Consider the following 14,201-nt stretch of genomic DNA (forward strand, 5'->3'; position numbering starts at 1 on the left):
CGCCGTCCGCGTGTGCTCGCCCGGGGCCCCAGCACTCGCGGACGGGACACGATCACTCAGGAACGTGACCCCCCACCCACCCAGCACTGACATCGCAACACCGGCGCGTGCCTTCGTTCCTGCCACCGCGTCGGAATGCCTCTGCGTGCCTGCGAGCAAATTCCTGCCCGCCCCGTCACACGAGGAAGCAGCGCGCTCTATAAATGTCACCACCTCGGCGAGTGTGGGGACATTGACAATGCGGATGGCGAGTTTCAACGTCGCCGGCTGATATCGCTTGGACAACAAAAGCCACCATCACCTGCGCACCGCACATCGTCAGACGATGTCGTGTCCTGGCTGCTGTCACAGACTGCGCGGGTATCTGTGCTGCTTCCATAATGCTACACCCGGCAAAACCCACGCCGTCGGTACACATCCGCCTGTTTCGACTCGGCATGATGATAACGACTTTGAAGTCATCACACATCCACCTCCTCCCTTGCCTAAGCCTAGTCCAATCTCACCCCCCGTTGTTCGCAGCGGGTCTTACACAGATACTATTTTCTTACCTAGCAGTGAAGATAGCGATAGCGATGATGATAAAGACGATGAATGCGGTGATCATGACAGTGTTGACGGCGAGAAGATTTTCGTTGCTGTTCACGACTACGACGCGAGGGCTCATGTCGACCTGAGCTTCAGGAAGGGACAGCGCTTCCACATCGTGGAAGAGACCAACGCGGACTGGTGGCTGGCTCGGCCAGAGGGCGACACGGAGCAGCAGGGCTTCATCCCGGCCAACTACATCGCCCCCGCGCTCAGCCTCAAGGCCATGCCGTGAGTTGTGTGCCCACACGATCCGCTGTTGTGCCGCACGGAATCGCTGTCCACGATTGACGTCGCTTCGCGGTGGCGCATTGCATCCGCTTCGCAGTTCCAGCGGTTTGCGCAGTTTTATTATTATTCACCGCGAGAAGCCCGTCGTCTGCTTCACTGTGGACATTGGCGATGCCGAGATCCCGCGATGGGATCCCGAGATGGCGATCTGCAAAGGAGAGGCCAACACGTAGCAGCGTCGCCACCCACAGTTGCCCCCTGAATGTCGCGGCCACTTAATGGGAACAATCAAATCACTGCATCGACCTCCTCCTGCCAGGTGAATGCTCATTGGCCGGCCAGTGATGCCACGTCCCTTGTGCCGCACAGGGACAGCTGCCCCTGGGCATCTCCTTGCATAGACGACAGTCAGGGCAATGGTTGAGATGTGATGGCAGGCGCTCTGAGATGTCGAGGCGTTGACGCGCCCTGTAGACCTGAACCCCTTCTCCTGGAGCCCACACGAGCGTAAACATGCGACCGTAAACATGCGACCGTCTCCATGTCTGGTGGCAAGAAGCCGGCGGTTGAACGTTTCGCGTTCCCGTGATGGGAGCAGTTTCTCCGTAGCACAAGTTCGTTGCACTCCGCTCAAAATGTGCCTGCCAAGACGCTCACTCGCACTCCTTCGGGATCTCACCGCACGCCTTTGGCTCGTACCTCTGCACTGGCTCCCACTTCACACTGGCACTGAGTTTCACATCCTTCTACTCGTGCTCAAGGCTTTAAATGGGCTTCCTCCACCATATATCTAGGACTTGATTCAATCGCACACTCCACTACCCACTCATAGACTTCCCAATCCAACCAGACACTCCACTAAGTTGATCCAACCACACGCTCCACTAAGTTGATCCAGCCACACGATCCACTAAGTTGATCTAACCACACACTCCGCTAAGTTGATCCAACCACACACTCCACTAAGATGATCCGGCCACACACTCCACTAAGTTGATCCAACCACACACTCCACTAAGTTGATCCAACCACACACTCCACTCAGATGATCCGGCCACACACTCCACTAAGTTGATCCAACCACACACTCCACTAAGTTGATCCAACTACACACTCCACTAAGTTGATCCAACCACACACTCCACTAGGATGATCCAACCACACACTCCACTAAGTTGATCCAACCACACGCTCAACTCAGTTGATCTACCCACACGCTCCACTAAGTTGATCCAACCACTCACTCCACTAAGTTGATCCAACCACACACTCCACTAAGTTGATCCAACCACACGTTCCACTAAGTTGATCCAGCCACACACTCCACTAAGTTGATCCAACCACACACTCCACTAAGTTGATCCAACCACACGTTCCACTAAGTTGATCCAGCGACACACTCCACTAAGTTGATCCAGCCACACTCCACTAAGTTGATCCAACCACACACTCCACTAAGTTGATCCAACCACACGTTCCACTAAGTTGATCCAGCGACACACTCCACTAAGTTGATCCAGCCCCACACTCCACTAAGTTGATCCAACCACACGCTCCACTAAGTTGATCCAACCACACACTCCACTAAGTTGATCCAACCACACACTCCACTAAGTTGATCCAGCCACACACTCCACTAAGTTGATCCAGCCACACGCTCCACTAAGTTGATCCAACCACACACTCCACTAAGTTGATCCAGCCCCACACTCCACTAAGTTGATCCAGCCCCACACTCCACTAAGTTGATCCAACCACACACTCCACTAAGTTGATCCAACCACACGCTCCACTAAGTTGATCCAACCACACACTCCACTAAGTTGATCCAGCCACACGCTCCACTAAGTTGATCCAGCCACACGCTCCACTAAGTTGATCCAACCACACACTCCACTAAGTTGATCCAGCCCCACACTCCACTAAGTTGATCCAGCCCCACACTCCACTAAGTTGATCCAGCCCCACACTCCACTAAGTTGATCCAACCACACGCTCCACTAAGTTGATCCAACCACACACTCCACAAAGTTGATCCAACCACACACTCCACTAAGTTGATCCAACCACACACTCCACTAAGTTGATCCAACCAGACACTCCACTAAGTTGATCCAACCACACACTCCACTAAGTTGATCCAGCCCCACACTCCACTAAGTTGATCCAACCACACGTTCCACTAAGTTGATCCAACCACACACTCCACTAAGTTGATCCAACCACACACTCCACTAAGTTGATCCAGCCCCACACTCCACTAAGTTGATCCAGCCCCACACTCCACTAAGTTGATCCAACCACACACTCCACTAAGTTGATCCAACCACACGCTCCACTAAGTTGATCCAACCACACACTCCACTAAGTTGATCCAGCCACACGCTCCACTAAGTTGATCCAACCACACACTCCACTAAGTTGATCCAGCCCCACACTCCACTAAGTTGATCCAGCCCCACACTCCACTAAGTTGATCCAGCCCCACACTCCACTAAGTTGATCCAACCACACGCTCCACTAAGTTGATCCAACCACACACTCCACAAAGTTGATCCAACCACACACTCCACAAAGTTGATCCAACCACACACTCCACTAAGTTGATCCAACCAGACACTCCACTAAGTTGATCCAACCACACACTCCACTAAGTTGATCCAACCACACACTCCACTAAGTTGATCCAACCACACGTTCCACTAAGTTGATCCAACCACACGTTCCACTAAGTTGATCCAACCACACACTCCACTAAGTTGATCCAGCCCCACACTCCACTAAGTTGATCCAGCCCCACACTCCACTAAGTTGATCCAACCACTCACTCCACTAAGTTGATCCAACCACACACTCCACTAAGTTGATCCAGCCCCACACTCCACTAATTTGATCCAACCACACGCTCCACTAAGTTGATCCAACCACACACTCCACAAACTTGATCCAACCACACACTCCACTAAGTTGATCCAACCACTCACTCCACTAAGTTGATCCAACCAGACACTCCACTAAGTTGATCCAACCACACACTCCACTAAGTTGATCCAGCCCCACACTCCACTAAGTTGATCCAACCACACGTTCCACTAAGTTGATCCAACCACACGTTCCACTAAGTTGATCCGGCCTCATGCTCCTCCACTGAGATCCACCGACGGCGCCCGACTCGGCGTGGCCACGGCGCTCCAGGCTCCGAGCCCTGGGGTCCCCACCGGGTTTTTGTTCTGCACGGCGCCCAGGCCCTGGAGGTCGCTGCCCTTGGAGGTCAGGGAACGCGCAGTCGATGGAGACTTCTGAGTCCCGGGTGAAGATCCACGCCACCATCACCACCAGTTGTTTAGCACGGCGACATCTTCTCTCTCTGGTGCTTGGGATGGCAGTCTCCCATCCCAAGCACGGACCAGACTTAGCCCTGCTCAGTTTCTGAGATCTCATGAGACCGGGCACATCTGGCCTCTATTCATTGCGCAAGTCTTTGCTACGGAATGTAGGTTTCCTTACCTGCAAAAACCCCTGCCCTCTAACCTGACTCCCACAAGGCAGGGTAGTTGATTCAGGGTACAACACCTTTATTGTCGGTGTGTTTATTTGGTGTAGCGGCCTGGGTATTGTGCCCTCTATCAGGAAATGCTGGTCAAATCAACAGCGCGTTTTTGGAATTCATTGCTTTGAGGGTCAAAGCGGTTGGCGGCAGAGGTCATGACGTGGTTTGTTGGCCGCGAGGGTGAGAGGCGGTTAACTCGGAACCAATTGAAATTGTACAACAAAAAACACATTCTTATATTAACGACATTGCTTATATTGACCACGTTTTTTCTTATTTAAAACGATCAGGGAAATAATAATGAACCCGATAACCGTTGATGTATTTGCTTTCATTTCTTTATTCTAAGAGTTGGTTTTACCAGATTGGCTTTGACAGCGATCCTTATTTGGGAAGGTGTCTCGGAACGTTGAGCCCTGACTGCACAACTTCCGTGCTGTCTGCTGCCCTTCTGGGAACCCCGTTGGGCAGAGACTGATCAAAAGCGGCTCTCCACGTGAATCACGAGTATCATCGACAGGCAGGAGGGCGTGGAAGCTGCGAACAGAGACAACAGTTCGTGTGGCTCCCTCTCTCTGGGTCGGTGGTCCTCCCACGGGGCTACGCATCGGTCACCGGGCACGACTGGGAGGGCCCCATCATCTCGTGGTCACAGCCGCGCCTTTTGGTGCCTCGAAATCACCTTTGGATTGTAATTTGTCATGGTGGTGGTGGGGGGGGAAGCTGACATTTGTAATGTATTCACCTTGTGTATTTGACTTTGTTGAATGCTTGCACAGGCTGCATGGAAAGTCCCTCGCACCCGCAGCTCACACCAACCAAGTGAACTCGTGGAGCTAAACAAAGCCGTGGGAAATTCCAACCTTTCGTGTTCAGACGACTCGCTACGATTGGGCGTACTCACGACGTAATTTCACAACAGCCACTCCCGTTCTAAAATCACGTTGTAAATAGGCCTTAATGAACGTAAACTAAAATTGCTCTTTCAAGTCCACTCGAGCATTGTGACTGTAGCTAGTAAACAGGCTGTGCGTTCGGAAGGTATTCCTCCCTACTACTAGAAGTGTCCATAATAGAGGGGATTGTTTTTGGGTTAGATCGCGTAAATATATAAATGTGTCGTTAAAACCCGCCACCACCCGACAGCCAACTAGTAAGGGTTGTCACGTAAACAGAACGTGCCAATTCGTCACTAGTACAGCACACCGGTGTGTTGGAGAGCCAAGCCACAACATTTACAATCTGAGTAAGATGCTAAAAGTATCTTGGCGTTTATATTTTTTGGGTCTTTCGGTAGAGTCACGTAGAAAGGTTCAAATGAATAAAAATTAAATAAATAAAAACTACGACGTTTCGATCACCAGATGACGATCGTAATTAGGGGAATCATTGCACCGCTCTCGCCGCTCGGCCTCTTTAACGCCGTGTCCCCCCCCCGTGTGCAGGTGGTTCTTTGGGCAGATGCAGAGGGAGGAGTCGGTGCAGCTGTTGATGAAGAAGCCCGACGAGCAAGGGCGCTTCCTCATCCGCAATGCCCGCACGCTGCCCAACACCTACGTGCTCTCCGGTGAGCCGTTCAGGGGAGCCAGCCGGCTCGACGCTCCAAGGCAAAGAGCCCCCCCACCCCCCCCCCCCCGCGCAGCCATCCGCAGCCCGGTGCCGCGCTGCCTTGGTCGGCGTGGGGGGCGTCACTGCCTCGGTGTCGCACGAGCGGCGAGCGCCTTCCGATCGCGGCCGATCTGCCGTGCTGCTCGACGCCGTAGACGCCTGCCCGCCCCCTGCACGTGGCCTGGCACCCCTGGGGCCCCTGCGGGCCAGGAGTTGCCGTGGCTGCTGTGCATCCACGTGGGGGCTGTCACGTGGGGGCACGGCTGCCACGTGCCACAGCTCGTGGAGGCCGCGTGGAATTGGGAAGATGTAGAGTCAGCGAGTTGTGATGATAAACATTTGTTACACTTCATCTCAAACTAACTTAGGGCATAATACATGTGTATTGGGTTAGGTTGCGTAAATATAGATGTGTCGTTAAACCTGCCACCACCCAACACAGCGAATGAGTAAGGTTTGACACACCCAGCTCTAAAACAAACCTTTATTATGGATCATATTGGTCGCGAAAGCCTTCGTGTTAAACTAACTTGGGGCAGCTGTCCCTGGGCTGTGAGATGGCATTTCTCCCGTCTCGCTGGCCTGCGCTAACCCCACTCTTTCTCTCCCGCTCCCCTCCGCAGTGCTCAAGCAGGACGAGGTGATTCACGTCAAAATCAACTGTTTTGACGATGGAGAATTCGGCTTCACCAAAGATGCCACCTTCCCCTCCGTCGAGCATCTGGTGGAGCATCACTCCGCGCATTACAACCAGCAGATTGGTCGACTGACCGAGCCTTGCGAGAAGGTGACCTGTGGCTGTGCCCGCCCGGCTCGTGTGTAACTGTGTGCGCGCTGTTGTACTGTAGCTCTACGCTCCCGCAGATATGCTGCCCACCTTCACCCACCTGTGGCGATCGGACACGGTCAAATATCCCCCACCGATGTCATTACGCAGTGTACACACACATACACACACGTACACACACGTCCACACACGTGTACACACGTATACACATGTACACACACGTCCACACACACGTACACACATACACACATGTACACACACGTTCACACACGTACACACACACACGTACACACACGTCCACACACGTACACACACGTTCACACACGTACACACACACATACACACATACGACGGTGTGTAGTGTGTGCGTTGAACCAAGCAAACCCGAGTTCAATTCCCGCCTACGGCTCACGCCAGCGGCATGAGACTCCCTCTTCACCATGCGATGACTGAGCAGGATGGTCAAGTATGCTAAAGGCAGCATGGGGGAGGCCTTTATCCAGCAGTGGATGTCATGATCACAAACACAAACGTGGATGAGGATGATCAATGTTACTGTTCCGCTAACTCGTATTCATTGCTAATACTACTTCGTGGGATGTCAACAGTGGGAGGGCAGGGGAGGGGGTGTACTGGGGAGCGCTAGGGAAGGGGGGCCGGAGGGTGCCACGCACGATGGGGGGGGGGGGCACCCTGTGGTGGTGGGGGGGATGTTGGAGGTGGCACCGTTGTTGGATGACGGGCACTGCCACCAGTAAGTGCCCTGGGTGGCAAGCCAAGAATCCCTGGCGCGGGCGGCGCGGGCGGCGCGGGCGGCGCGGGCGGCGTGGGCTGCGTGGGCTGCGTGCGCCCCAGCCCCCAGTGCGGGTGGATTTGCGGTCGTCGCTTCTGCTCCTCGCTCCGTGCTCGGCGGTCGGGCTGGACGTGCGCTGCGTGTGGACGGCAGCGCGTGACCCTCCTGCCTGCGTCACAGGAGTCGGCGCCGCCCATCTCGGACCTCAGCGTGGAGCTCATGAACACGTGGCACGTTCCTCGATCCTCCATCAAGATGGGGAATATGATCGGCAGGGGCAACTTCGGCGAGGTGTACGAGGGCCGATGGAACGACACCACGGACGTCGCGATCAAGATCGTGCGCACGAGTGAGTGGCTGTGCTGACCGGCGTGGTATGGCCGAAACGATCCAACTACCAGCCAACTGCGAGTGGGGAGGCCCTTGACACCACTGGTCGGCTTGGTCAAGTATAGCCAACATAGTACAGCCAACAGATAATGAAACATTTAAAAGCCATTATTTACGTGCATTAGTCTCTCTTGAAAATAGCCAACATGTGGTGTGGGTTCGGGGCATAGCAACCATCGGCAGTGCAGCTTTGTGCAGTAAAGGGCAGTGTATGCATTTATGTTGAACTTCGTTCGCACCGTACGTAGCCAACTGTGTTAATCAGAGGTGCGGGGAAAGGACACACTTAACAGGAAAAGCAATTCTAAAGAAATGCATTTAAAATCGAGATCTGTAGGTGCTTTACTCCAATATCTTCTTAATGTCGGAAGGAAGAGTGTTCCAACCGGCTGCAGAAGTGCATCTGGAATTGTGCGATGCAGTGAACGTTTTCGATGGCTAGCCAACAGCCGTTGTGAGGATGACCAGAGTTTGCGTGATGGTTTATGCTCCGAAATGTAATTGAGGGACTAAGTGTTGCAATGGTGTGTTCTGGGACTGTTGTTGTTTTGCTGCCTTGCCAAGATTGCATTTGGTGTTGACAAATCGGCAGGAATATTTAATTACTTGTGCAATTTGTACTTCTGAACTTTACGTCCACTTTTTAGCGATTTGCTTACCTTTTATTACCGTTGTTCTTACAGCGTTGTGTTTATTGTTTGTTGATGTAACTCGCTAACCCGCCCTTACTAGACATCTGTGAAAAAGAGCTTCATGGATCATCAGATTCCTCCAGGATAAACAGAGATTCTGAAATGTTTTATTACAGATTCCAGCTTCGACACGTTTATGAAGGAGGTGAAGACCATGATCTCCTTCAAGCATGAGAACGTCCTCCAGATCTACGCCGTGTGTAAGGAGAAGTGGCCCTACTGGATCGTCACCGAGCTGGTGCCGTACGGAAACATGCTGCAATACCTGGGTACAGCGCTCCAGCCCCATGAGCCACCATCATCAGGCAGATTCCAGAACGCCTCTCTCACATCTCCATTTAAAATGTTCGATTACTGACAAAGAAAGGGAGGAGGGGAAGTGGGATTTCGCCCTGACAGTCCCGGCTGGCTGTCTTGTGATTCCCAGCTCGCTTTGGACACGAACTGAGCGAGGTCGAGCGGCTGTACATGGCGTTCGGGATAGCAAGTGGCATGGCCTACCTGAGTAAGAAGAGGTGCATCCATTGCGACCTGGCGGCCCGAAACATCCTGATGGGACAAGACAAGATCTGCAAGGTGGCCGACTTTGGACTGTCCCACAAACTAAAGGTACTCCTCATTAACACGTGCATTCGCTGTGTTTCTAACAACGGCACGATATTCTTGGTTCTTTCGGTAAAGTCACGTAGAAGGGAAATAATAAAATAATATAAATATAAAACAATAAAAATTCTCACGACGTTTCGACTGCAATACAAGCAATCATCATCAGGTGTGAAATCCACAGCAAGAAAATTTGAAAAAAGTGGCGGTTTTTTGTAACGTCAGCACCACGGACAGCGATTTGGCAGTTGGCCAGATGGACGAGTCCATCTATGTTCGGAAAAGAGGAGGGGGGAGAAGAAAATGGAATGCGTTCTGAAAGTTACCGTAAGCGTGAACACAATCAATTAAGATCCGAAATGGTTTATCAAATCCTTCCAATGATTGCTAAGTCAGAATCCATCAATCCAGCATGGACAACTTGGTCGTTGGGAAGCTTGGCTACACACGAAGCCCTAACCCAGACCCATCTCAAGAGGTCTCCTAAACGGGAGTGTTGCTAGGGTTATACCTGCCCCAAAGTGGCCCAGGCAGGGCAAAGTCAGAACTTTCGAGGCATCGATTGTAAACCAACTTGGCGTTACGAGAAGACGTCTCCACAGATCTATCCAAATGAAAGCTTCCAGTCGTTCTCAATAGAATAAATATACCAGGAAATTATTTCAATGAAGGTAGGGAAATCCCCTGGATTTGACGATGTATTATTACCTGAACCCCTACAACATAGTAACAGCCACTGGCTCTCCATCTTCAAGTCTCACGTCATACAGGAGAGCACGAAACGCAACATCTTGCTAAGATCCAAAGTGATTGGTGTACCAGAGCCAGGCAAGAGACCACTCTCTGTCATAGAAATACTACTATTGAGCTGTAGCTACACGTTCCTAGGGCATTGGAGAATGGCCCATCTGTGCAGATGCCGTGATGTCGAGCGTGGGAGATGCTGTTGCACACACACAGGGTGGTTTGCTCTTCCTGTGCTGGACTCTCTGGACGTCTTCCGCAGCTGAACACTGAAGACTCGGAGGCCATTGAATGGTTCAACATAATGTATAGTATTTTGGACCTGATTTTGTTTGTCTTGGCCACGTGCATCTGCAATCAATATATCGGCAGTAGGTGATATGTGAACTGGTCCTGGGCCTTCACTTGACCAACTTGAACTGACCTGCGTGGTGAAGTATGGTCAAACAAACTCCTATGAGAAATTTGTCCATGATGAGGCCTCCGACCGGCAGCTGATTGATAAAGGGCTGAAATGATATTTTTTTATCTAAATATATTTCCATCCGACACAGCCCACAAAGCAGCAGGAAGTGTCCACGTGACAACTTAATTAATGTGCCCTGTTACAAGCATGATTGGTGTTGTACGAGTTGGTTTGGCTAAAGCTGCCGTCGATGTCCGCCGTGTTCCGCTCGTCTCTCCGCAGGAGGAGTACTATGATGCCACAGGCCATGTCGTCCCCTACCAGTGGATGGCTCCCGAGGTCTTGATTCAGTTGAAGTTCACGCGCAAGTCGGACGTGTGGTCGTTCGGAGTGCTTCTCTACGAACTGTTCACCGATGGCAAGCATCCGTATGGAGGTGACCAGGGGGCCCAGCATGCTTGTGCTCACGAGAACAAACTTTCCCCACAATGCATCGTGCCAGCAACATTTCATAACCTTTACTTTTTATACAAATGAGTTTATGCAGTAACACTTTGTAATTATTGATGAATTTGTCGAGCGGATACCGTGCGGTGTTGACGTGATTACTATACTATTATTGTTCTATTATACCAACAGTTGTTGTGTGGCGTGTGTGCAGAGATGGATAAGCAGCAAGTACAAGATCTGATCAACTGTGGCGAAAGGCTGGAGAAGCCCGAAGGGTGCCCTGATGTGGTGTACTACATCATGCTGCGCTGCTGGAACCGCGAGCATCGGGAGCGACCGTCGTTCTCCAAGCTCAGGGGGGAGTTGCTCACCATGTGTCTGGAGGACGAGAGTCTAGAGGGGCTGTAGGGACGCCGCACGGCCGACTTGTGGTTTGGGCGCCGTGTCGCATTAAAAGACAATACTTATTCACAGTTGAGACAAATCCAAATCCGAACTGCCACTGTGGGTCATTCAGATCTTCGATCGGTTTCATATTCTCTGCACGAGTGTGAAAAGGGAATTTTAAAGTGAATATTTCCAAACGTTTTGGGAATTTTTACGTTTCGTGGTTGTGAGGTCATAGGTCAAAATCGCCTTCACAGAAAACCTGGGGGATGGCAACGTCCAAATCAAATCACAGACGGAGGTCACATGACTTATAGGCCGAGATTTCTCCGTCGACCAATTGTCCTCGTTGTTGGTCTGTGCAGTTGGCTGTTGGTAGTCAATGCTGTTGCTGCTGCCCATTGGCAATAGAGGTGACCGCATAACTGACTCTCGTTTTGCAGGTGAAAAAGATTGGCTAATTTATGCAGGACTTTACTTATTCAAGGTTTGGTTGAAGTATACGAATTTGTGGCATAACTACGTCATATTTTCTGGATAACACTTTCTATAGTTTAATCTCACTCAGGGGAAGTGCGTGGTTTGTTATTCGGCACCTTAATAAGGATATTGTATTACAATTATGATTATTTTTCGTGGTGATGAATTGTTTTAATCACTAATACTGACATTTACATAACTTACTTGGACTACGAAGCTAGTCCAAGGAAGTTCTATAACTGTATATACGGTGTACAATTCTTGTGTTGCCTGTATGTGTGTGTGTGCACCACTTTGAACAACCCGAGTCCAAGTCGACATTGTTCAAGCTACTGGACAAGTATCGATTGAAAGCGCAGCTGCGTGTGGTTGTGCAGATGGGTGAGGGCGTCACAACGGCCATGCTTGCGGGGACTACAGCGTGAATTGAGCTTGAGTCCACAACGACAGAGATCCCCGGTGTAGGCTTCAAATCAAATCAAACTTTACTGATACAGCGCAATTCGTGCAAAGAATGCAACACAAAGTTATTTACAGGACTGAATGAAGATGAAGCGACTGACACAATGTAAACAACAATAAAAATGATATGTAAAAATGTACATGCATAATCAACTACAAGTGTAACCAAATGCAAAAAAAACGTAATAAAAGCATCCTAAATTTTGATTTAAAGCTTTCGTGACTGCAGGGATTCATATTCTTGGTTCTTTCGGTAAAGTCACGTAGAAGGGAAACAATAAAATAATAAAAATATAAAACAATAAAATTCTCACGACGTTTCGACTGCAACACAAGTAATCATCATCAGGTGTGAAAAACACGGCAAGACAAATGATGATTTAACACGTAGGCTTTCGCGACCAATATTGTTCATAATCAACGATTGCTTGTGTTGCAGTCGAAATATCGTGATACTTTTATTGTTTTATATTTGTATTACTTTATTGTTTCCCTTCTACGTGACTTTACCGAAAGAACCAATAATATAAAAAGCATCCTAATTAAAATAGAATCTAAGAAGGTATTTTAAAGATTTAGTTACAAAACAACCACTGATTCTGATCTCCTCCGGCGAGGCTGTTCCCAAGGCGAGGACCATCGAGGCGTCCGGCTGCCTCACCATCGGCCTTGGTTCTCGCCTTTGGCATCACCACGAAAGCAATCCAAGAGCATCGACTCGGTTCACACCTTAAAAACTCGTCAGACGTATTCAGGTGCCAGTCCATTTAGTGACTTAGAAGCAAGAAAATGATCTTGAAATGAATTCTAAAGCTGCGAGGCGGCCAGTGTAGAGACTCGAGCAGAGGTGTCATGTGCGCGGCTCTCCTTCAGGTCTTGGGCAGCACTCGTGCTGCACCATTCTGGATGAGTCGCCGTTGACCTGCTGCTTCATTAGGAAGACCAGACAGCAGATCATGCAGTAGTCAAGTCTGCGGGTGATACAAGCATGCATTAGTCACTCAGCAATGACACGAGCATTTCTAATGTGGGCTTCAAAGTTCAAATCCGGGGCTAAAAGCACACCTAAGTTTTTAACCTCGTGTTTGGCGTTTTGTGCCAGCGAGATTAAACTTGTGAGCACTTTCTCTCTCTGGATTTTGCTTCAATAATCAGCACCTCAGTTTTGTCTTTCTTCAGCTGCAGAAAATTCCGTGACATCCACATGCTGATCTCTTCAATATACTGAATCAGGTTATCGATGGGGCTGACATCATTAGGTTATACTGAAATGTACAGTTGTGTATCATCAGCATAGCTGTGAAAATCAATTCCATTGCCCAGTGGCAGCATATAGAGACTGAATAAAACAGGGCCCAGAATGGAACCTTGCGGAATGCCTCAAGCGATGTCTATCTTTGAGGAGGAAAAAACCAAGGGAAACTAAATGATCTCTACCGGTTCGATAAGTCCTAAACCAATTAACTACTGTACCAGAGAGGCCAATCCACTTCTGCAGTCTATCAATGAGAATGGTCTTGATCAACTGCATCAAACAATTCACTCAGGTCTCAGAGTACAAGGACAGAAAGCGTTTCATCATCAGTGTTCATTCTTAGATCATTCATGACGTTAACAAGAGCCGTCTCAGTGCGATGAAGGGCATGAAAACAGACTGGAATTTTTCAAATATACAGTTGGCATTTAGCTGTTTAAAAAACAGTTTCTCAATAATTTTACTTACAAAAGCAAGAGGAGAAATGTGCCCGACATTTTTAGCATCAGAGGATCCGGGAGACTTTTCTTAAGAAGGGGTTTCACCGAGACAGTTTTACATGCCGTGGGATGCCTGTAAGCATGGGACGATTCACGTTAGCTAGCACTTCATCTGCCACACAATTAAAAACAGTAAAACAAAGGTGGGGATAGGATCAAGTGAGCAGGTTAAAGGCTAAAGGTGCATTACTTCTTTCCTGAGCATCTCTGAGTTAACTGCACAAAGGAGCTCAGAGTGGTTTCATGTCGAGGGAGGGCGCACTGGAGCAAGAATT

At 49.9% G+C, this 14,201-nt stretch overlaps 1 protein-coding gene across 1 annotated transcript; it reads left to right on the forward strand.

The window, feature by feature from the left end:
- The first annotated feature begins 325 nt into the window (after positions 1-325).
- LOC144952050 (tyrosine-protein kinase-like) lies at positions 326-11,291 on the forward strand. The gene is made up of 9 exons (XM_078882442.1): positions 326-410; positions 537-819; positions 5,815-5,936; positions 6,601-6,764; positions 7,738-7,906; positions 8,756-8,908; positions 9,067-9,248; positions 10,675-10,828; positions 11,054-11,291. Exons 1-9 carry the CDS (start codon positions 326-328, stop codon positions 11,248-11,250), a joined length of 1,509 nt encoding a protein of 502 aa, XP_078738568.1. The 3' UTR covers positions 11,251-11,291.
- The last annotated feature ends 2,910 nt before the right edge of the window (positions 11,292-14,201 follow it).

Source organism: Lampetra fluviatilis, chromosome 65 (genome assembly GCF_964198595.1).
Source record: "Lampetra fluviatilis chromosome 65, kcLamFluv1.1, whole genome shotgun sequence".
Classification (NCBI taxonomy): domain Eukaryota; kingdom Metazoa; phylum Chordata; class Hyperoartia; order Petromyzontiformes; family Petromyzontidae; genus Lampetra; species Lampetra fluviatilis.

Coding starts and splice junctions, on each gene's coding strand:
- LOC144952050 (XM_078882442.1), top strand. CDS start 326: ATGTCGTGTCCTGGCTGCTGTCACAGACTGCGCGGGTATCTGTGCTGC. Junction 411..536: donor CGGCAAAACCCACGCCGTCG/GTACACATCCGC, acceptor GGTCTTACACAG/ATACTATTTTCTTACCTAGC. Junction 6,765..7,737: donor TGACCGAGCCTTGCGAGAAG/GTGACCTGTGGC, acceptor CCTGCGTCACAG/GAGTCGGCGCCGCCCATCTC.